Consider the following 24,981-nt stretch of genomic DNA (forward strand, 5'->3'; position numbering starts at 1 on the left):
CTTGTATACATTCACCAAGGGGCATCTTCTGGTGTATGTGTCATCTTCAGAAGGGGAAGGAGAGATTTTTGAGAGTAAAGGACTGAGGGATACATAAAATGAAGAACGTCCATGCTTCTCTAGAAACTTCGTAATCTGTAGTTTTGAATTTGGATATTATAGCCCAGTGATTCCTAAATCTGGCTGCACATCCTCCTATGAGGGAGTGTTTAAAAATAGAGATTCTGGAGACCTTGGGAATCTTGTCCGAAATCTCCCCAGGTGATTTTGACGGGCAAGCAAGCAGTTTTGGGAATCAGCCTTTTAAAGTAGTCAGTAGAGTACCTGCACTGGAATCCGTTGGGATGACTACTAGAAACGCAGCTTCCTGGACCATGCCCAGACCTACTGAATCAGAATCTTTGTGGTGTAGGGCCCAGAATGTTCCATTTACCTGGGAGTTACCCAGTTCTTTTCCTGAACATTTTTCAGGGAGATAGAACCAGAATTAGCCAGGTTTGTCTGAACTCTGGCTGGAGATGGGAGAGTTGTTACAACCACAGTGCCTAATTCTGTGGTAAACTAAGTTTCAGGCGCTGCCCCCTCCCCAGCATTGGTTTCTAATGCGTTAACTCCTAGTATTCAGTACTAGAGATGTCAAAGTCACTAGGCTGTGTCTTTACTGAACACCTGACCTGTCCCAGAAAGGGTGTGTGTACATGTGTAATTATTTTTCAGAATTCCAAGAGAGCTTGTTCTGTCATTGTTACTTTTCCTTTCTTCTCATAGAAGAGTGAGGGAAGTTAGTTAGTTGAAGACCTCAGGTCATGAGTGGTACTCTTTTTTGTCTTGGTGTGATGGCTTCACTCTTATTCTAGGAATTGTTTGAGGTGGGTCCTGTGGCAACCCCATCAGCTGTGAACTAGAATCTTTCAGACAAAAAGGAAAAACAAAGACCTGAAGGGGGGCACCTGGGTGGCACAGTCAGTTAAGCATCCCACTTTGGCTCAGATCATGATCTCACGGTTCTTGGAGCCTGCTTCAGATTCTGTGTCTCCTTCTCTCGCTGTCCCTCCCCCACTCCTCTCTCTCTCACATGCGTACGTGCTCTCTCTCTCCCTCAAATAAATAGACATTAAAAAAAAAAAAGGCCCAAAGAAACATATACAAACTATAGGTGACCCAAGAGGGACTTTGCCACTATTGATTACCTCTCAGTAGGCAGTGCCATCTGTGGAAACACAGACTCCTCCCACCTTGTTTCGCCTTAGGGCCTGTGTGGTAAAATCTTTTTTTTAACATGAAGGTTCTTAGCTAGATTTGAGTTATGTCTATTGCTTCCTGAGAACGTTGAAGTTAGTTTTGATTGTGGTTTTTGTTATCAAAATAATGTGCTTTTCAAATTTCATTGTAATGCCATTGTATTCTTCCCTTCTCTATTTATTTGTTGTTTATCAAATAACTGACAGTTTTTATTTTATTTATTTAAAAAATTTTTTCTTTTATTTATTTATTTTTGAGACAGCGAGAGACAGAGCATGAATGGGGAGGGGCAGAGAGAGAGGGAGACACAGAATCTGAAGCAGGCTCCAGGCTCTGAGCTGTCAGCACAGAGCCCGACGCGGGGCTCGAACTCATGGACCGTGAGATCATGACCTGAGCTGAAGTCGGACGCTTAACCAACTGAGCCACCCCGGTGCCCCTTATTTTATTTTTTTAATTTATTTATTTTGAGAGAGTACGAGCAGGGGAGAGGCAGAGAAATCCAGGGGAGAATCCCCTGGAAGCGGGGCTCAAACTCAAGAACTGTGAGATCGTGACATGAGCTGAAATCGAGTCCAATGCTTAACAGACTGAGCTACCTAGGAGCCCCTCCCTCCTTTTTTTTTTTTTCCCCATAAACAAGTACAGTCTTAGCTTCTCAGAATTGAAACAGATAAATGGTATTTTATTTTTCTAATGCATGCCTTCAAATTTAATAGCACTTATTACTGTGATGAAGTCAATCAGAATGAGTGAGCCTCAGGCTGTTTTGCTGAACATTAATTTGAAAAGGTGGTTGTGTGTGTCAGTTACAATCCTAAGGTTAGTTGTTCAGTGTCAATAGTTGTTCAGTGTCAGTGTTAGTTGTTCAGTATCAAGAGATTAAGAATTCTGATTCTTTCAGACAGATAGTTGAAGAGGGCAGAGTGGGTGGCTGGCTGGTGGTAGCTTAATAAACACCTCACTTTGCAGACTCTGGGTACTGTTTAATTAGAGATTTAGCAGAAAGGCTGTTGTGTGCTCAGGTCTTCACAAAACAAGAGAACTTGGCTCTACAAGGTAGATGCTTTGGTGGTCCCTAAAGTATTAACTATGGAATGCAATATGTTTGAATATAGCTATTCTTAGATTTTAGTGACTAAATTTGTATAAAGTGATTTTTTTGTTTTTGGTGGTGCTGAAGAAACTTTATGTATATTTATCAATATATATTTAAATCTAATTTTTTAATTGCACCTTTGTCTTTTCCAATGGTCATGGCTAATCAGTCATTTAAAAATTTGATGTTATTACTGTAGAAGCTTTTTTAAAGTTTTGGGGGAAAGACTTTAAAATTCTTCTATGTTCATTTTTTCCCACTCAAACCTTGAACTGGAGGTGTTTTATAGAACATATTTCTGTTCAGCATTGATTAATGTAGATGATGAATTTCAGGATGATGAAATTAAAAATTTATCAAATTTAGGAAATTAAATATGGTTCTTTACCATTATCAGGGAAGAGAAACTTTTTCTTAGTTCTCTTAGTTACATTCACAGACCCCCAGGGATTGAACCTAATAAAGGATAGATTATACAGTGTTTTATGTCAGTTATATCTCAATGAAACAGGGAGGGGAGAGATTTAACAGAAGAGGCACACAATTTTTATTAGCATTATACGTGCACTGGAATTCACAAAAAAAGAAAAATAAGTGGTTAGACTCAGGGCTTATATACCATTTTAACAAAGGAAAGGGGGTTTGGGTTCTGAGGCATGATAAATTGTGAGGAAGTGACCAGGAATTTACAAGGGGGAAACTAACAGAAGGTATTGAGCTATTTTATATTTTAGCAAGGTTTGTTTGCTCATTTTGGTGCCAACTTTCCATCTCTGGTGGTGAAAGTTTCTCTGCTCTTTCTGGCACGGAGGAGGGGGACCTCTGCCCAAGGGAAATTTGTGATTTGCTTTTTAGGCAGAAAAGAATAGGGTAGAGAACTCTTTTCTGTGTCTGTTCTTAATTGTCTTCTGTTTGGAATACTCCTTAGGCAAAACTAGTGTATTTGGAGTGATATCGTCTAGGACCCTCTTATCTTACAATAAATTAACTCTTGGTTAACAAACCTAAACAGAAAAGGCTCTTGGGATGTCCCATGGTAGTGCAACCTGAAATGGCTAGTTGCTGGGAAGAAAAGATAACTGTTGTGAGGATATAGAAGAGTTTGAAACAAAATCATTGCTGATTAACTTCTCAGTCATTGAGATTTCAGTTTCTCTGATTTTCTTGATGTTGATATTTATGTCACTTTGTTTTATTCCATTAGAAGAAAATGAAGAAAAGTATTTCAACTCCCTAGAGCTGATTACACATTTTTCAGCAGCTTTTTAAGAATATTTACTGGGAGAATGAGGTTGAATCTGTTGTGCAAATGAGGCTTAGGAGTTTCGATTCCGTGCCTCCTTGACCCATATCCTCATTGGGGCTTCTAGAATCATGATCATATTTGTCTTGTCAGTAGATTAAGAGCATGTGTTTAGTGCCTTTGACTTGATTCCTTTATTAATTTGATACAAAACACAAACATTGTTAATGCATTCAAATTAATAGAAAATGTGGTTGAAGTTCTTCTGTAAAGAGTTCTCCCCTTGGGGGCGCCTGGGTGGCTCAGTCGGTTAAGCCTCTGACTTCCGCTCAGGTCATGATCTCACAGTTCCTGAGTTTGAGCCCCGCGTTGGGCTCTGTGCTGACAGCTCAGAGCCTGGAGCCTGCTTCGGATTCTGTGTCTCCCTTTCTCTCTGCCCCTCCCCTGCCCATGCTCTGTCTCTCTCTGTCTCAAAAATAAAGAAAACATTAAAAAAAAATTTTTTTTTTAAATAAAAAGAGTTCTCCCCTTCAAATTCAGCGAAGTGTGCATGCTTGTGTGCTATTTGCTATTGCAAATCTTTTCACACTTTTTGTTTGTTTGTTTTTGTTTACTTCTGCATTGGGATTGGTAGCATAGAATAGAAATCACTTTCAATTTATTATTTAGTGGCTGTCCTAATGATGGACAGATAATATAGATGAGAAAGAAAATGGTGAACGCAATGGGAGAAGAGCTGTTTTTAAATTCTGATATAGGATTTCTTCTTCCTTTTGTAATCCATGCAATGTGAAAATCCTGTCTATCTTCCGGTGTGAAATTGACTCCCTTTATGATATACTATAAAATAAACCTGTTTTTCTTTTCATGGTTCTTACTTCACTATCATCTTATCCATTGCACTACCTTTGTAATAGCCTTTTTTTTTTAACTTTCTAAATTATGAATAGAGCAAAGCATTTTTATTTTGCACCTGTTGGAACATTTCTTTTTAAATATTTCCTGAACAGAATAGTTGGTCATTGAAGCTAAAACTGTGCTTTACAATTCGCCAACTTCTTCTGAGCCTGTTCTAAGTTAATTGACTCAGGGGAGTGCATTGCTACTACTGAATTTTGAGAGCTGTGGAAACCCTCAGCGCTTGCCTTTTCAACTAAAAAGGTCAGCTTTAAAAAATATTTCCTGGCATTTTACTTGTGAGTGTCGTTTGATTTGATGCAGTGGCTTTAGTTAGCATGTTTTACTCCTTAAAACGTGGTTTTGCTTTTTAAAGTTTTACAGTGTCAATATTTTGACACCCTTGAATGTCCTTTTATTGGTGATGGTTTCTGTCATCAACTGTATTCTGAGGAGCTTTAAAGCTGTAAAGCAGCATTGGCAGCTCTTCCAAGTATTGTGAAGAAACAGATCTCAGTTAAAACGATCTTTTTGTGATCCAACTACTCAACCTTATGTTGTATATCATATTTAGTTCATTGAGGGGCGATCATTCTACATTGTTCCAAATAAGAGCAAAGATTCTTATGCTGTATACCTCCTTCACAAGGGGGTTGAGGCACGGGGGGATGCAAGATGGAAGTATTCAATTTAAACTGTGTTCATTGCCTTCCTTTGTATCTTTCCTTGTGAAATGGACTTGAATGCAGTGGTAATAGGATTTACCAAACCCCTATGTACACTAGGGTTGTTATTTGCTTAGCTTGGGATCAAGTTCTCAGGATTAACATTGAAACAAAATGCCTGCTACTCCCCAGCTAGGGAGTTGGCCTAATGAGGCTATTTTAGAAGTGTTAGTTTAGAAAGAGCACGGTACACTGAGTCCATATCCTAGTCTAGCCACTTACTAGTCTAGCCACATAATGTAGCCTTATGTGAGCCATTTGCCTCAAGTTGAGTTTCTTATAGAGTGGGTAGCATACAGGCATACTCTTTCTCTTGTCTCCTTCTTACCAGTTAATACACATTCACTTATATGACAGTTGCAGACTGTTTTTCCTTAGGTAAAACAATTTTTGAAAAAAATCTTCAGAGAGATCTGAAGTCTTATGATTTCTCAGACATCACATGGGAAGAAGAATCCAAAGCTAATGTCTTGTTCTTCACTTTCTGATTTGAACAAGATAATTTGAACTGATTTGAACAAGATAATTGATTTTCTAGGGGTGGGACAAAGTGGGAAAAGGAAGTTCAAGGCAAGACTTGGGAGCCCAGAAAGAGGATTCATGATACTACATCAGTCTCCATGAACTAGAGTGATGGAGTGTGGAGTTATTGCTCTGTGTGTTATTGTGTGCGTGTTATTCAGAATGAATGAGCTTAACTTAAAATATGAAGCTACTCTCGCTGAGCTTCCCCAGTGGTCTATTACTAGCGTGGAAGGTTAGCAAGTTGTTAAATTGAGTCATGAGGCACTGGTTAGATAAAAAGTAACTGAGCCTTATTTTCACTTTTATGGACATCTTCTTCCCTAAAATTAGTACCCCTTTAATATCAGTTGTAAACACTATTACCAGATACTCTGATTTCATAAAATAAGACGTTCAGGTAGGGAAATGCAGAGACCTGTATGTTTGAATGTTAAGAAGCCAGTATTCCTATAGTGTTAGCAGATCAGAGGACTTTAAGACAAAAAATTGCTATCTCTTTGTTTTCTCTTTGTTGGAATATTCATTGAAAACATTTAAAGCCTTGCTTTTATTCAGTCGCCACAGACTTTACAGATTTCAGTTTGTGTAAGGGGGGTGGCGATTTCCACGAGGGCACAGTTAACTTAGCAGATGCAATTTTACATCGTGTTTTCCTTTTTTTGTTAAATCCGTATGCATATTGTGAATTAGAGTTTATTTTTAGCTCTTAATGAGTTCTTTTCTCATCATTGTACTTTTTGTTGGAACTCTGTTTTCTACATAATGCTTTGGTTTTGAAGGGGGAGTGTATATGGCTCACAAGTCCTGTAATCCACCCCCAACCTCCTGTCCAGCTCAACAGAAATTTGCATTTTTGCATTTGAGGTGATCTCTTTATTTTTTTTACTTTGTAGACTAGTTGCGGTGATGTCCTTGACTCTCCACAACCTGTTTGACCTTTGGGCTTTATCCTGAGAGAGTCAAATTCTCCTTTTAAAGTAAGGTTTAAAGGAGGCACAGCAGTATGTAAACAGGCAAACCTGAGTCATTTCATTGTATTCAAGGTCACTGGAGCCTGAGGGAACAATTTTACTTCCCCACATTTTGATGCTTTAAATCCAGTCTTAAGGAGCCACCGGGTCAATAACACAGTGGCCTCCAAGGCACTGTTTTCTGAATCCTTTTTCCTAACCCTGGTACTGGTTCCTGAGAGCTTTTTTCATACCTCTGAAAGGAATTAATAGTTTGCTTTTCATCTACTTTAAAATGTATTGAGTAGGCTGGTTATAGTGTGTTAAATCAGTTCTCCCAGGGAGTCTGTGGGACATATCATCAGTATGAATGGTTTGGGGGCAGTCTTCAGTTTTCTTTGAAAAGATCAAATAACTGTTTTTATCTTTTTCTTTTTTATATTACTTTTATTTTTTCACTAGTTACTGATGCAGAGTTGTTGACTGTAATTGTTTGAAAGAATATCCAGTTGGTTTTATGTTCTCACCCTGCAACCTGTTAAGATATTTATGTAAGCTTAAAGGATTACAATGGGATATCTGTTCAAGTAGCTTTAAGTGGAAACATGGCATGGAGTTTGGGAGGGGGATGGCGTGGCCAGGGTATCACTAGGTTTTAGGAAATGATATGGAAAGCCTTTGAATTACACCTTCATTAGCCTGTAGATTCTACATTCAGCGAAAACAGTTGCTTTGGGGACGGTAATAGTCTCATGTAGCTCCTGGTCACTTTGTGTTTCCTTTGGAATTTTGCTTTACCTGTTTTAACATAGATGAAAATGACAGAATGGAAGCAAAGGGACAGGTTAGCTCTGTGAGGAATAATGGAATCCAAGGTCTTGGGGCAAGAGGCAAGTCATTATGTCTGACCGTAATGTAAGATTTTAAATTGGTGGGCAATCATTTGATAAGATTTGATAGCTAATGTAGTTATCACTGTGATTAACCTTTAGTTTTTGTTTCTGGATATTCAATCAAAAGCCTTGAGAATTGCTGGGAAGGAAAAGAAATTCTGGGTTAATTTCCATGTTTTAAGAGTGCAAGGGCTAAAAATGAAGATGTGCAAGTAGCATGGAATAGCATAATTGAAATTTTTAATCGTATGTTTAATCTTTCATATTCTGGAGGCTTACGAAAAAGAATGTGTCCCTCTCTCTTTCTTTAGAAGAATGCTGTTTAGAGTCAAACTTTATCTGAATCTCAGCTGATCTCAGAGGTATCTGTAGTTTTTACACCTTTATAACTTACAACTGTGTGTAGAAGATAGAGTTTTTTAAACACTGTATAAGTTCTACTTCCTTTTAGTCTCAGATGTAATTCTTTTAGAGAAGAGCAGAGATCCAGAACCCAGATACAGTATAGAAGGTTTTGGGTTAAAGAGATTCGTATCTGTGTGTGTGTGTGTATTTTAATGTTTATTTAGTTTTGAAAGGGAGACAGAATGTGAGCGGGGGAGGGGCAGAGAGAGGGAGACACTGAATCTGAAACGTGCTTCAGGCTCTGAGCTGTCAGCACAGAGCCTGACCCAGGACTTGAACTTGTGAACTGCAAGATCATGACCTGAGCTGAAGTCAGACACTTAAGTGACTGAACCACCCATGTGTCCCTGTGTTTTCTTGCTAGGAAATATTCTGGTTTGAGGATGATAACATTGGTAATCTAGATATAAGTGGAATACCTTAATAATGTTGGTGTTCATGAGGACAACTAGTATAAGCCCTTAATTTATGGATTTGTTTGGGGATAGGGTTTGACTACTGAGTAAGTGATCTGGCACAATGCATAAGATTTTTCAAGTTTTACTGAAATAAAGGAGATTAGTTTACGATATATAACCATTTAATCGCCTCCTTTTTTTTTTTTTATAAATAGCAAGGAAGAAATTATCAGCAACCACCTAAGAAAACTCCTTAACACTAAAGGCTATTGAATATTGGAATGAGCTGAAAGACTAGTGTTTAGTGAAATCTTCATTTGAGTGGTGTACTTATAATTGAATACCTGGCATTTTGTATAGCACTTTACAGCGTAGGAGGCTCTTTAACATGACTGACTGGAATGTTCTGGTATGAATACATTTGTGTAACTTAACTTGACAAGGGCAAGGTGGATGGTAGAATCACAGGGGGTGAACATTAGAGTCCCTTTAGCCCAGCTTTATTCACAGATGAGGTATCATTTAACACATCTACATCTTAGGGTTTAGTTAGCAGGGAGGCCTTACGCTCTTAGCCCCCTTTTTCTTCAGGGGACACTTTCTGGCAAAAAGATGGATTTTTCTGAATGAGAAAACTTTTGCCACTGGTCTTTGCCCTTCTCTTGAAATGGGTTTACAGAGTTGCTGTATGATGTGACCCAAATAGCCTATAAGTTCTGTCTGTAGAAGTTGCTTCCCACATCAGATGGTGCTTAATATTTAATCTGGTGCCATAAAAACACAGCATTTTCCCCAAGAATGAGCCTCCGATATGTGAACAAACTTCAGATATGTATTCAAGTAACTTCTGTAATAGCAGATGAAAGAAAGCATCATTTTAAAAGTCCTTAAAATGAATTAGTTTAGGTACTTTTCATTTCTTTAATTTTTTTTAGTAATCTCTGCACTCAACATGGGACTTGAACTCATGACCCTGAGATCAAGAGTCACGTGCCCTTTGACCAGGCCAGCCAAGTACCCTAAAATTCTTTTCCCCACCATCCTGCTTACAGGTTCATGGGTACTTGAGACAATAAAACGACAGTGATCTAAGAAGATTATTTTCATGTTTAGATTTTTCCTGTTTCGTGGGGAAATTGTATCCAGAGTTAGCAGCAATAGTCAGATATACTAAGTTGTGGAGTATATGACTTGGATATTTCATTTTCAGTGCACTTTCTAGTCAGTGGTGAGAGAGAAGCCTCTGTGCTTCTCCAGGTCAGTATTGTGGTGCATTTACTGTGATGCTGATGTGGACAGTACCACATCACTTTTGTGTGCTAATGAGGCATTGTCTAAACAAAATCTTTTAAGCATTTGCCGTGTAAAGTGTTCATGTGACTTTTAAATTTGGAGGATTACAATAGTTCCTCTTTTCAACTTTTAAACTAGGTTATTTTGTCAGAGATGCTATGTGTGATATGAATGTGGCAATCATGGGAGCCAGACCATTTGTATTTCTTTTTAGAAGCCATCTGTTAATTGGCAGGCAAATTGCCCTATGGTCTCAGAGTGGTTTGCTGTTTCGTAGCTGTCCCTTAGCAAAAACAAAATGGATATTTTTGTCTGGTACCTCGTTGACTTAATTTGTAGCCATCATTCCCATCTGATCTGTAGCCTTTAAACTTTGACATCGTACTACTGGGCTTCCTCTACAGATTATGTTGTATTGGGATTCTTTTCTCCTTACTGCTTCAGAGAGGGCTTTCTTGAGGTCCTTGAAGCTGTGTTTGCAGTATTTAAATAAGTTTTCTTTATAGTCAGCATTTATATCTGAACCTGACCAAACACAATTGGTCTGTTTGGGGGTTCCTAAGTATAAAAATTAGTGCTTTTATGTGACTATTTTAAATTGAGAGGGAGAGGGAAAAACAAAAACATGTTCCTCATATCCTCTTGAAAACCTGCCTTTATTAAATATAAACTAAACAAAATGTGCTGTACAAAGAGAAAGAAAATCACATGTTATTTATACCTAAATCTTTGTGTCACTTGGGGACAATGGATGTCCTTTGGAATTTTACTTCCTTTGTCTTTGCTAAAAATATCTCTAATTTAATTATGGTCTTTGTTTTTGAAATAAAATGAAGTAAAGTGGAGAGTTGTCCCTGAGTGAAAGCCTTGTTACATATATTGTGGATACTTGATCAATGATATAGATAAGGTGAAATGATCCGTGTTTTTACTTTATTTGAAACTCCCTCCCCCCCCCCCCCCCGATGATGTGATGCTATCCAGGGTCCCCTTCTAAATGATCTAGCCTTATCCCCTTTCTCTTTTTTTTCTGTTTTACTGTTTATACGTGTAGGACTTAGGTATGTGCGTGTATGCATTCAGAAGTCCTGTATAACCTTGTGATAGCTGCACAAAATTTCAAAATAAGGTTTAACACTTTTGTATTCATTTATGGTAATTAGTAACACTTTCTGTCCATTCATAAGAGCAGCTAAACTGGGGGGAGTGGAATTCAGGTATATGTATTTTACAGCTGTGTAGAAGAGGGCTTAGAAAATTATTAAGAGTTGCCTGGGTAGTCATGTTTGGTTTTGCTCTCTGGTGGGTGGGGTTTTCTGTATCTATGAGGTGCATAGTGAACGAATATATTGGAGAGGCTGTTGGGTTGGTACTCTGTGTTAAGCGCTGAGTATTAAGGTTCAGGAGGTTCCTGGTCTCTTGTTACTCTTATGAAGGTGAGAAGTTATGCCATAGAAGTACTGAGCTGTTGAGTAGGAGGAGTTGCCTTTGATTCCATTTCTGGCCCTTATTATGGAATGCCCACTGAAAGAAGAGAGTAATTTTTCCAAAAGTTCAATTTTCAGGATAGGAGACTTGGAATGGGTTAATCATGCTCCTCCTCCTCCTCCTCCTCCTTCATAATATTTATTTATTTTTGAGAGAGAGTGCACAAAAGCAGGGGAGAGGCAGAGAGAAAGGGGGGCAGAGGATCTGAAACGAAGAAGACTCTGTGCTGATGGCAGCAGGGCTTGATGTGGGGCTCGAACTCATGAACTGTGAGATATGACCTGAGCTGAAGTTGGCCGCTTAACCGACTGAGCCACCCAGGCACCTCAAGGGTTGATCATGCTTTACTCTCTACGGTAGGAGTAGAGGTGCAGAGGCTCAGAAAATGGTAGCATGAGCAAAAGGTTTGTGGAATAGGAAAATAAGGAATAGATGGGAGGTTATCTGATTCAGACTGGGGCAGTTTTAGGGCCTTTTGAAAGAGGTTGTGGGTTTTTATCCTGTAACTTTTGTTTTTTTAGAGATCTCTGGGGATTTGACTGAAAGGGATTTGGGTCACATCCCTTTTCTGGACTGTCAAAAACTTCTTCCTCGGTGGTCTTGATCCTAGATCTGTAGGTCCTGATTGTTCCAGGCTCCCAAAGTTAACCTCCCTACATTTCTCAGTTTCTTTCTCCTCTTTCTTAATTGTCCCTCCTTGCTTGGTGGGTGCTGCAGTAGTGGTCACTACTGACGTTCGTGTGGGGCAGCTCTGCTCTCAGTCGGCTTCCTTACCTCTACATACCCCACGTGCTGTTCAGTCATTGTGCCGTTGGATCAACCATCTCCTCTGTTCTCTACACATTAGCTCTTCTCCATATGCCTATTTCCTTAATTTCTCTGTCAAGAAACTCTTAGCTTCTTCTGTGTTTCAGTCAACTAAATATATCTTTTGCAAGTTTGTCCTTGTTGAGCCTGAAACTCCGTGATTAACCATTAGGTGTTCATGTTCACTAGGTGCCTGCATCTCCCTTGTTTACTGTCTTGCTTTAAATTTTTGAGCAAAGATCTTAAGAGGGCAGAGAGCATGTGGCATTGATCCCACCTGCTTTTCTTTAGCTAGGAAACCACACTGTGCGTATAAAAGCATTTTAATGCAATCTGCTGACGAGAGAAGTGTCTTGTGTGGGAGACAATTTTGGCAGTAGCAAACATGTTTGGCTTTAGCCATAAGAATTGCTTTCTGAGTTTCTGGAAAAAGAGTATGCAAATCAAGTCCTGTTTTAAATGAATCTTTTTATAATGTGGATATCTCTAATCTGTTTTGTAATGATGGATTTGTTTTGAGGATTTAAATGGTTTGTGCACCTGCAGGATGCCATTCCTTTTTTTTCTTTTTCTTTTTTTCTAAGGGCTTTCTTTTTTCTTTTTTCTTTTTAATCTTGATGGATTAAGAAAGAATGGTGAAATTCTAGTCAATCGATTACATGACAGAACAAAAAAAAAATTGCAGGTATATTTGGAGATTTTGAATATCCTAGTTGAAAACTTGTGAACTTTGAATGCAAAGCACTCTGCTTCAGTATTATTCCCAAACTTGGCCGAAGGCGGTTAAGTGTATGCTGGAAAGACTGACTTTAGAAAGGTCAATCCTGGCTTTGAACAACCAGCTAGCTGTGTGCCTTTCAGCAAGTTAATATGCATCTCTGGGCCTCTAAATTTATAATCATAAAATTGGTACAGATGTACCTGTACAGAGCTTTATTGTGAGAATTAAATATGAATATGTATAATGTAAGACTAATAAGTTGATGGCAGTTTATAATTAGGCAGTGGTACTATTTGCTTCTAGAAAGCTTAGATAAGTAGGAGCAGACTTTCCCATAGACTTAACTGAGCTTTTCGAATGGGAAGGGTTGGGTTGGTGAACCTTTGTGGATGAGAGATTTTATTTTATTTATTATTTATATTTATTTATTTATTTTACAAATTATTATGTGTTCAAGAAGAAAATATTTCTCTAATAAGATTTCTTTTTTAATCAGGAGGACGTGGTGGAATTTGTAGACTGATGTTTCCCCTTGTTCCGGACAAAACAGGAGCTCACCATAGTGATTTGCAAGATTCTTTGACACAGTTTCAAAAAGGGCACTGAGTTAATTATAGTGCTTTAGGACCTTTAAATTTTTTCCTTGCAATATCAGAATAAAAAATAATGTCTTACACAGAGAGAAAAACAGATTAAGAAGCTGTACTGCTTTTTGATGGACTGCTTACCTGTGTGTGTGTGTGTGTGTGTGTGTGTGTGTGTGTGTGTGTATGTGTGTATGCACGTGTGTAGATTGACACCAGCTGGTAGTGCAAGCAACAGCAGATGCCCTTTTTACTACTGCTGTTGTTAACTGGTTTCTCTCTTTGCCCCAGCAATATTTTGTGATGTATAGTTCTTTTGCCCTCATCTCAGATGATATTTGCTCGGATAATGCCATTGCCTTTTAAGAAAGCACAAGATAAAGCAAATAACACAGGCCTCTGTGTGTGTACAAAATTAATTACAAGAAATGTGTACAGAGTTAATTATAATTAACAAAGTAATGAGAATATGGCAGCAGACCTAGATCTTAAACTGAAAATAGTTTTCAGTTTTTCTGAGCCTTAGCTCAAAGGGTTTTCTTTTTTTCTTTTTCCATTTTTGTTCTCATCATGGGGCCAGGGGCCGCTCCAGTATTTAAGGTAGGACTGCTGATTTTTCTTTGACAGCAACTAATTGCTGTCAGTAAGTGATGAGAACTGGCTTTTGTTTTAATTGTGGTGTTGAGATGCTACAATATCTCACTCTGTCTCTGGTTGGGGAACATCCAGTGTAAAAATCTTATCCTAAGTTGTATATGCTAGAGCAATTAGTTTCTTTTCCCCACTTTGGATAAAGATCATATTTCCTTAATTTTCCTGGTCTTGGACGAAAGACATCTTAGTACCCATGTGCAGTACTCAAGAATTTAATATGCTGTTGCTGTTCTCGATAGCCTAAGACTGAATCGTGTGGGAGTTCTTAACGTTGTCTGAAATTGTGATGTATTAAGAATCCAGGGTTTCACCAACTTAAGCAAGGTCACGCTGCATTGCCAGCAGATTCATAATTACTGGGATTGGAACCATAGGAAAATAGAGCTCTACCAGTTGCATAATCAGTGGACAGATATGGCCATTAAAAGTAACTTGAAAGGAAGATGCCTTGGTGCTAGGGATGTTAACAGCTCCCTCTAGAATTAGGCTGCTTAGGTAATATTTACCAAATGATCACTATTTACAACTTGGGTTTCAGCAGAAAAGTTACAATTTAAACTCTTCTGTCTTATCTCAACATATCTGTGAAGTCCAGAAAACCATTTTAAAATATTGGGTCATTTTAGTCTTAGGCCAGCTTTATTAGCATTTGGGTGGAAGATAAGTCTCCGAATGAGCCATCTGTTTTCTGTATTATGTGAGCTTTCTAGGTTGAATTCTCCTTCCTTGTGCTAATCCCTGGTAATGTCCTTTGGGAAGCTGGTAAAAATGCTCTGAGCTTTCAGGGAGGCTGGCGTGTGTTCTGTAGTAATAGGATCTCACTAGTCTTCTGCCTCACAATTTGATCTTCCTCATTAGAGGGCAGTGAGGAGGACCTGTTTAATTTGACCTGAGTTAGTTGAGTGTTTAAATGAAAGGTCTTGCTGCATCTGGCATGCTGTATCTGAGGAGACTCAGGCCAAGTCATGAATTAAAATTTGGAGCAAAAACGTGACTAGAAAGGGTTGCATCCCTCCATTCTCCTAAGATCCTCTCAAACCTTTACCCTGATGTGTGTGGTGTCCACATGGTTTTGTTACATATCAGATCTGAGATATTAAGAAAGCTCCTTTGTAAAGTCTGGTGCTGCTTGCTTTGGTGCCAGAGTTGCAGTGCACAGCCTGTCTGAACAGACACACATAACCAATGCCCAAGAACAGAAAGTCCATCTGAAGAAACACAACACATTGGCAACTTTATTGTGTGTTTGGGGGAGGGAGGGGTAGGTGGGTCTTTAAAAAAAAAAAAAAAAAAAAATCCTTCCCCGCCCTCCCTGCCCCCACACCTCCTCCCTTGCCCGGAATTAACTTGTTTTCCTAATTCAAATTATTTGCTTTTTTTTTTTTTTAAATGGTGAAGTTTTATATAGAGGCTGTGTTTGGAGAATGAATCTTTTCAATTTGCCTTTTTTTTTTTTTTAAACTATTGCATTATTTAACCTTAGATTGTAAATAGTCTTGCTTGTCAGAGAGGACCATAGTGACCTGTTTCTGCTAACTGTGAGGTTTAGAAAAGATTCATGCTGCTTTTGTCCTTTTTTATTTCATAAAACATTGCTACTGCTCTAAATGAAATAATAGATACACATCAATCAGTGTAGTCACCTTTTATTGTTGATTCAACTACCAGGTTTTTACAGAATTCACTCTGCATTTTATTTGACTTATACATGAATAGTCTCGGCAGACTTAATTATATTAGTGAAAAAGCACTTTCAACAAAATTATATGCTGACATCCCATAATTCATACTTAGATTTGTGAAACAGATTTATGTAAATCTATCAAATTACTGTAGGTGACATTATTTTTTAAAATTGAGATTTCATTTAAAAGGTATTTGTAGAAATTTTTCATGAGAAATCTTACTTGAACTATTTAAAAAAATATCTTGCATCGCTCCCTTGTAAGGACAGAACACTGTAACATTTGAGCACCTTTGTTCTGTAATCCATCTGGAACAATGTAGGGACATGGGCAGCAGGGCATCTCTCCTCTAAACCTAAGTTCGTGAAAGGCAGACAGCTGTTTCTTTGTTCATTAGCTCGTTCATTTGTTCAGTGAACATGTAATTAATAATCTGTGCTAGGTTTTTCTGTGTGGCTTGCCCTTGCTCAACAGTTTAGTGGGGGTTCGGGTGGGGAGGTATCCAAATTGACTCACTACCCATGTGTACTAAGATAAAGGTATATAATATAAGGGCTGTGGAAGGACTGAGGAGGATTGAACAGTGTGTATTGGGAGTGGGGCAAGTTGTGTCAGGAAAAGGGTCTTAGAGAAAGTCTCAAAGGATATGTGGGAGTTGGCCAGTTAGAGATGTGCGCAGGGAACTGAATGTCCATTTTAGGGTATGTGTGAAGTAGAAGTTCGCAAGAAGCCGATGATGACCTTGGAAACCAGAGCATAATTGGATTTGTCTTTGAGGAAGATCCATCTGGGGGCGCGTGGGTGGTTCAGTTGGTTAAGTGTCCAACTCCTGACTTTGGCTCAGGCCATGATCTCATGGTTCATGGGTTCAAGCCCTGCGTCAGGCTCTGCATTAACAGTGCAGAGCCTGCTTGGGATTCTCTCTCTCTCCCTTTCTCTGTCCCTCGTCTGCTTGCTTGCTCTCTCTCAAAATAAGTAAACTTAAAAAAAAAAAAAAAAAGATTACCTGGACAGCATCATGGTGGAGGACAACTGGTTTGGGAATTGACAGGAGTGTAGGGAAAGGGTGGTTGCTTATAGTATTGTAGCAGTAATCTGGGTTAGAATAGTACACAAGGACCTGTGTTAATCAGAGGAGGGGGAAGGAGGGGCAGATTTAGCTGGTAGAACTGGCAGGATGCGATACCCCTATGGTAGAACTTACACTCAAACTGGTCTATTTACACAGCTTTCCTGTTAGACTATGAATTACTTCCTTTGGGTCTTGGATCAGATGTTACCTTCAGGGTGAGGCCCACTCTGAGACCACTCCATTTACATAGCGTCCCTGACCTTCTTCCCCACACTCTCCTCTCTCCTTTTTTTCTCCTTAGCCCTTATTTTCTTCTAATACACTGTAGAGCTTGTTCTTTTGTCTCCTAGCGGATGTAGGTTTTATAAAGAGGAACTTTTTGTCCCTGGGGACTAGCAAAAAGTAGACTTTCTATAATTGTTGAACAAATGAATTCTAAATGTTGGTGAGAAATGTGTAGGATGACTTATTTTAATGCAGAATTTTACTTTCCACAGTTCCATGTTGAGAAGGGTCTCACTTAATATTGGTTGGATAAAATTAATGTACCAGGTTTTATAATCAAGAATTACGGAGGTCTATTACCTTTACCTTTAAACCTGAGGGGGTAATTTGATATTCTGCACATTGGTAGTAATTTGAAATAGAAAAGACTAAGTAAAGTGACCTTTGAATTAAATGGGTCCAGAAGATTGTGTATTTTTAATTAAAATATGCAATTAAATTTTTAATTAAAGTATGCTATTAAAAGCAATGTAGGTGGCAAGGGAATGGCTGCTGCTTTGAATTACGCACAGTTTGGGATAAATTGGAGTTTACTGTGTTTCCCACCAGCATTTTGTTACTAAAAGGACTCTTCCTGTTTTCCTCTTCCTGTTCTGATCCCCGTGTGGCTCTTGATGGGCCTCGGTCCCATTCAGAGGCCTGTGGAGTGCTTCAGCTCTGTGCTATAGACCACTTGACTGTGGTTCTAAGGAGCCTGTTTATAACTGTTCTCCTTATGCCGGGAGCAGTTTACAAGTGATTTTTCTGTCTCTTGTGAAGAAGGGATCTTCTGTGGCATGTATGTTAGGTTAAAAAGGAGGATGCAAAACAAAAGGCATTCGCACACACAGTGTATAGAATGCATGGACTGAAGTGTGGTATTGACCCAGAGTTTTCAGTACATGCATGGAGGTCTTAGGCCATATAACTGTTCACATGACTTCCTCTGTAATGAAATTCTAGAATCCTTCTCTTCCCTGTTAGGACTAAGGCTTGGATTAATGGTTCCAAAATCCATAAGAGCCTTGGGACCACAGGTAGCTTGTATAGATAGCTGGGGACAAGTGCTTTGACGTTATTCTTTATATCCAGTTACCAGAAGTTTTTTTAGCCTTGAAAGACAGGATTTATTTGTCTTGAAGAATTTTTTGGGAGAGCCTTAGCTTTGTCATTGTGTTCAGTTCTAATCACGCTGGGTTGCTTTTATACTTGGAATTTAAATGTAGAGCTTTATAATTTTTATTTTTAAAGAAAATGATCCTTGGTTTTGGGTTTATCAATATGCACATTCTAAATTCAGAATGATTTGAAAACCAGATTTGGATGATCTGGATAAATGATGCTTGGTTTCCATGCCTTCCCTGGTGGTTTATGACTGTTAGTTACTAGCTGATGAATACAAGAGTGGAAAAAGTGGATCCAGGCTAAATAATTTTTCTTGATTTTGACTCAGTGTTGCTTTTACCTTATAGAAATCTGCACTCACTTAGGATAACCTGAAGTAAAGTAGTCACTATATAAATAAGAGGCAATTTACTTTGTCATAGGAATGAATAATAGCATTGAAATTCATACATACAGAAACATATTTGCACATAAAGTATAGGAATTTGAGACAGTGAGCAACTGTCTCAGAACAGTTTTTGTGGTAGACCCCTGTTAGAAAATGCCTGGTAACATTACCCTTCATGCATATTGAAGGTGGTCTGGGTTCATATATTAACCAGCTGTGAATTGAGCTGAGAAGAGCATAGCATTTGAGAGTCCTGGAATCAAGTCCTGACCCTTACTTCCTACCTGCTTTTTTGATTTGAGGAAGCTGATTGACGTTGCCTAGCTTCAAATATCCTCCTATCTACTTCACAGGAGAGGAAAATGAGTATCTCATATGATAAATGTGAGGCTAAAATTAAATAGTAAAATACCACATAGCTGAAAGATGAGACTAGAGGGAGTCTTGCCTATGTTGGTATCATCTTTGAAAGCTTTAAATTATTATAAGCATTCAATAAATATTTGCTGACTTGACTAACATATTTTAAAATGAAAATCTCTGAAGTTCCTAACTCTCTTGTACTTCACTGCCAACATGCTAATTCAGCTACTATAGTGGATTTAGAAATGCAGCCTTTTTGCAGCAAATCTCTCCTTTCATATTATCTTCCTTAGAATAAAAGTAAAATTTTGCTTACTTCAAACATATTCTAATTGATGGGGGGTGCTCTTCCTGATAATGCCACTGAGCAAATTAGAAACTTTGTTTGTGGAAGAGAGGTCATTTAGGGATAAATATTTTCTGAGTGTAGTCAATTCACAGGTACTAGAAACTTGGCTGACTCATTACAGCTAGCCATGATTGCTGTGTGGGGTCAGGTCAAAGACCCATTTAGTGGATGGACCATCTGATGTGATGTTGATGATAATAGCTTTGGTTAAATACGTAACACCACTGTGTTTCTCATTCATTTAGCAAACGTTGGGAGTGCCTACCTTGTGCTTAGGAGTAACCAGCCTGGGAGACAGCTAAGCAGGGACTGGCAGGGCAGGCTTACCTTCCCTGGTGACCCACCTCCAGCAGTTACTGCTGTGCCTGAGAGTGACCCCACAGGCCAAGAAACAGTTTCTCTGAAGTGTTGGATAAAATGAAGGTTTTAGAGGGAAGACATCTGAAACACTTCCACCTGAAAACAGATCTGTAAAAACAGTCCTCCCACAAAGTTTCTTCCATGCCCCGACCCCTCAGCATGTGGCCGCTCTCAGGGCTTCCCAGATGCCAGATTTGTAGCCCCCGATTATCTCCCACATTAAAACTGTGATTCTCAAACTTGGCTGCTTGTTAGAATCGCCAGGGTTTTTTAAACCTGTTACCAATGCTTCATAATAGACTAATAAAGTAAAAATCTTTGGGAATAGGATTTAGGCATCTGTTTGCTTCCCACCCCCCCCCCCCCCCCCCCGCCCCGCCACAAAGCTTTGTAGATGATTTCAGTGTCCAACCAGGGTTGAAAAAGCACTTTGATTAGAGGCTATTTAAATGCAGGTGTGAGGATAGTGTCAGGAGATAGGAGAAATAGACTCTTAACGTTGGTATAATTGATTATTTGACCTGTTTAGTTATAGAATAGCAATGTGACAAAACTGCACAATGTTTGGCCTGCCTTTCTTTTCCCCATTATATTTGTAGCATCTTCTTGATTTAATTTTGAAAGAATACGTGGAAACTCCTTAACATGTAGTAGATACATGTTATTTTTCCTTTATCTTTTGACTAAAATGATCTACTTCCAACAGTAGGGAACATTTTCATCACTGCCTCACCAGCCTTGTTGGATAGAAATTACTATCCTCATTTTAGAATTTAGGAAGTAATGGCTCAGAGAAGTTAAGTAGCCTTCTTCAAAGTCACATAGCTAATAAACAGCAGAGGCAAGCTTAGAACTCCTGTGTGTCTGTTTCCAAAGCCCATGTTCTTTCCATCTTAACTGCTTCCTTGAGCAGCTTTCATGTTCATCCCATTTGACAATAGAGCTGCAGCACATTTTCTAAGAGGGCACTATGCATGCTATAGACACATGGTAAATGTCAAATTAGTAAAAGGATGAATGCTTAAAATACAGTGGCTTCACATGGAACTTTTTAAAAATAGACCTGTGAGTAAAACAAAACTTCTGTGATTATTGTGAGAAAAAAAATAATGAATTAGTTTTAGCTCATCCCTCACCTTTTTTTTTTTTTTTAAGTTTTTTATTTATTATTTATTTTTGAGAATGACCAAGAGAGTGTGAGCAGGGGAGGGGCAGAGAGAGTGAGAATCTCAAGCAAGTTCTGCGCTGTGTAGAGCCCAATGCAGGGCTCACTTAATCTCAGGAAACTGAGATCATGACCTGAGCTGAAATCAAGAGTTGGACACTTAACAGACTGAGCCCCCCAGGAACCCCCTTCACCCTCTTTTTTTAAAAACAGGGAAAAAATGCAGTTTGATTAGAGGGATACTTTAGCAATGATTACCCCAATTTTTTTTTTTATTGAGGTAAACTGACATATTAGTTGTGGGTATTGTACAACACCCAAATTCTGATAGTGGTCCCAAAATATAATTACAAGTTTTCATAGTTCTTAGGTACTGTATTTAGTGTTCTCTCTCTTTTTTATATAGTTCTAGGGAACCACATTTGGATAACTGGAGTGGCTGTCCTAAATACCTGTATTCATAACCACATGTGCCTAAAGTGCCCCATCAAGGACGAAGATCCCTTAGTTTGCTGTGAAATTCATACAGAAGTGATACTTAATAAAAAGTATTTGGACCTTTACCGAACATCTTCCTGGAAACCCTCAATTCGTTTGGTTTAACTTTTAATAGACTAAACCTTTCTTATGTCCACTGTTGTTACCTACTCTACTGTAGCATTTTTTTGAAACTGTGAAACTTTCCCGTAGTTGAAAAATTGAGACCTTTCAGATTGGCTTTACTTACCTGTGCATTCCATTGATTCCAGCCTCTTGAATACCTTCCTTTTTTTTTTTTTTTTTTTTTTTTGAGTTAGGACATCATTGAGCCAGGAGTTAGAGACCTCAGATGATAGGGAAAAACAAGATTTTTAAGCAGCTCTTACTTGAGTAACTGTGTTTTATTATTTTTGTTTATACTTTCTTCCCTTCCTACATGTTCTCATTGTTCTTACTGGCTTGGATGTTCTCCGTGTAAATCTTCAGATTTCCCTGTATTCCTTATCTAGGTCATCAAATCTTTTTTAGAAAAATAGATTCAGTTTATTTGAAGAGGCCCTCCTATAAAATAAATGTCCATGTGCACACACGATTCTTCACTTTTTAAATGGAAATAATGGTATTTGGTAAAGGCTGTAAATTTGCCAGGGTACAAAGTACAGAACACTGACAGATTCTTGGTTGATGTGTGACGCCTTCCCATTTTTTGGGTAAAGAAAACGAAACTGAATAAGTCATGCCCGTGAAACCCACTCAGCAGCTCGGCAGAGACTTGCACCCACAGTCTCTGAAGCTGAACGTTGCATTTGCTGCTGGGTGCTCTGGCTCAGGCAGGACATGTTTGATGGAATGCTTTGGAGGTGTGTGTGTGTGCGCGCGTGTGCACTTTAAATGCACAGCTTGCTGAGTTCTAACTGATGTTTAAACTTGCAAATGTAGTAGACAGGAGATGAAAAAAAACACGTGTATATTTCTAGAAGAATTAACGTAGACTTCTTTTTACTATTGAGAAAATGTGCTGGTGTTAATGACAAGACCATATACCAAAATGAGAGTGGATCGCTGGCATCAGTGGTGTAGAACTAATGTATGCCTTTTTCTCCTTCCCTTTCATTAGGGCAGAGCTTGGGATATGGCTTTGTGAACTACATTGACCCTAAGGATGCAGAGAAAGCTATCAACACCCTGAATGGATTGAGACTTCAAACCAAAACAATAAAAGTATGTTTCAGTTTTCTTCATACCTACCTGCAGAACAGAGATTAAAAACCATTGAAGTCTTCGTGTAGTTCTTTCCTTTATTCATTTTGTGCCCACATAGACACTTCTCTGGGAGGCATAGCAGAATTTTTTGTTTGTTGCATGACGGGGGAACCTGTTCACGAGGACTTCATGTAATCACTCCTTATTAACAAGGCGGCAGCAGCAACTTTCTTAGCTAAGTACTTTGTGAAGCCTGCTGAATTAAGTCTCCTTCCTTTATAGTGAATTACTTGCCATATAACTTGGGGAAACCTTAGACCAGCTCTTTGAGCTCAGGGGTTGGCAGAGTTGTTCTCTAAAGGGCCATGTAGTAACTATGTTAGGCTTTGTGGGTCATATAGTCTTTGTCACAACTTCTCAACTCTGCCCTTGTGTGAGAGCAGCCATAGCCAATAACAATGTGAACAAACAGATGTGACTGTGATCTTATAAAATTTTATTTGTGGAAGCTGAAACTTGAATTTCATGTACTGTTCATGTGTCACAAAATAGTCTTTTTCTTTTGTCCCAGTCATTGAAACATATAAAAATCATTCTTAGCTCATGGTCATAAAAAAACAGCTGGCAGGCTGGGTGTAGTCCTTGGGCTGTAGTTTGACTCTGCTCTGACTTTGAGGAGACTGACTAGATGAGCTTACTTGCCACACAGGTTATTTTTCCTGTTACATTTTTCTTTTCAAGACAAATGGTAAATAATTTGTGGATATTTTCCCACTTTTGTGAATTTTTGAAATGCCAATGTAGATTGTATCTGGATAAGAATTTAATCCAGTTTGCAGTATAGATTTCTTTTCCTTTACAGAATAAAAGGGATGTTGCTTCTGGCAAACGCTTAGTGCACGTGCCATCAATTTCCCCTCTCCTGCCCAGTGCAGACATTGCCAATCAATCATGGCAGTCTTTCTCCACTCAGTCTAGATGTGGCTCCCAAATATTTTTCAAAATAGTGTTCCAGACAACCTCTGTCAGTTGACTCAAGTTGGAACCTATTTCCCACCCTTGATTTAAGAAGTCAGCTCAGACAATAGCCTGAAGTGGTGAGGGTAAGTTAGTCAAGGCTGACTGTGGCATCCATCTTACTTATAGACTTGTCTAGATTCTGCTCATTTTTTCAAAAATCTGGAAATGCAGTGTCATCTTTGTGCTTAAAAGTTGCTTCTCTCAGAATTTTAACTAAAGTAATTCATTAGCTCTAGGTAGTTTTGACATCTCTTTCTTTATTGGCCTGTAGGAAGAATGCCTCCCAGCTCTGTCTTATCTAAAGGGAACTGTATGGGGTAGCTCCCAAATATACTTGGATGTAAGATGTCCAAGAATTCTACATGTTTCTCTTTAAAAAATTTTTTTTTATTATTTTATTTTTGAGAGTCTGTGAGCATGGGGGAAAAGCAAGGGGGGTTGCGGAGAATCCCAAGCAGACTCCTCACTGTCAGTGCAGAGCCGAACTTGAATCCGTGAACCGTGAGTTTATGACCTAAGCTGAAGTCAATAGGTGGCTGTTTAACTGACTGAGCCACCCAGGTGCCCCACATTATTACTATTAGGTAATAATCAAATGCTGTTAAAAAAAATCTGATATCCAGTTATTTTCAGATTGTTTTGTGTGTTCTCTGTTCTGTGGATTTTTGAAGGCCTCCCCATTTTAAGTTGATTTCCAGAATTGCTGCTAATTTATCTTAGTGTTGACGTCCTGAGTTGTGGTTACGAAGAAATTGGAAGGGATGGTTGGGGTGGCTCGTTCCTGAACATACCCTTTTCTCCATTCCAGAAATAATCATCCTTATTTTAGTGAGTCAGTTCTTTAGCTGTAAGTTCTTCTGCAGTAGTTTCCGTGGCTTGCAAGGAGACCATTGATGATGGCTGCTTCCTCACTGCCCATTGCCCAGCTTTCTCTTCAGGGCCCAGCTGCCCAGGCAGAATATGCGGAAGAAAGGACAGTAATGCCTTGTGGCTTTTAAACTGTGACATCTGCTACTTCTCTTCTGATTTTCTGAAATGGGGGTGGGAGTGGTGGGGAAGCAGCAGGCTCCTTTTTTCCCCACCCCCATTCGGTTCCTGTAAAAATATCAGATAACAGCTGGTATCCTCAATTTGGCCCAGATTTCTCTGAGAGGCAAAGCAGACCATTTTCCAGAACTAAAGAGCACCATTTTTGTCTGTTCTTTGTGTGTTTTTTGTCTTATTTTCAATTAGACATGTTTCGTGTTCTTACACAAGATCTTGAGCCAGTTTTTTTTTTTCTCACATGTTTGCTGTTTTAAGTACCTTTTAGAAGCTGCATGTATATACCTTTCCATTTCCTGAGATACCATTCCATAAATTGGCCTTTTTACCCTTCTTCCAGTCTATCCTGGTAGTGGTTATTGGACTAAACTTAAAAAAAAAAAACAAAAAAACACAAAACAGCACTTTCTTCATGTTACTTCTCAAACTTCTCTTGTATCTCCCTAATCTTTTACCTTATCATTTGATTTGACTTTGGAGTTGACTGTTGTTGTTACTGCTTTCCGCAGTAGTCAGACTGGCTCTTCTCTGGCACGTGA

The 24,981-nt window shown here is 38.8% G+C and overlaps 1 protein-coding gene across 13 annotated transcripts in view; it reads left to right on the top strand.

Annotated features, from left to right (window-relative positions):
* ELAVL2 (ELAV like RNA binding protein 2) overlaps positions 1-24,981 on the top strand; it is a 201,184-nt gene that overhangs the window by 139,247 nt on the left and 36,956 nt on the right. For all 13 annotated transcript variants that reach the window (XM_053205029.1, XM_027039236.2, XM_053205030.1 and 10 more), the window contains one exon: positions 22,293-22,396. In XM_053205029.1, coding sequence (XP_053061004.1) covers positions 22,293-22,396 — 104 coding nt within the window. The remainder of the gene's footprint in view (positions 1-22,292; positions 22,397-24,981) is intronic.

Source organism: Acinonyx jubatus, chromosome D4, assembly GCF_027475565.1.
Source record: "Acinonyx jubatus isolate Ajub_Pintada_27869175 chromosome D4, VMU_Ajub_asm_v1.0, whole genome shotgun sequence".
Lineage (NCBI taxonomy): Eukaryota > Metazoa > Chordata > Mammalia > Carnivora > Felidae > Acinonyx > Acinonyx jubatus.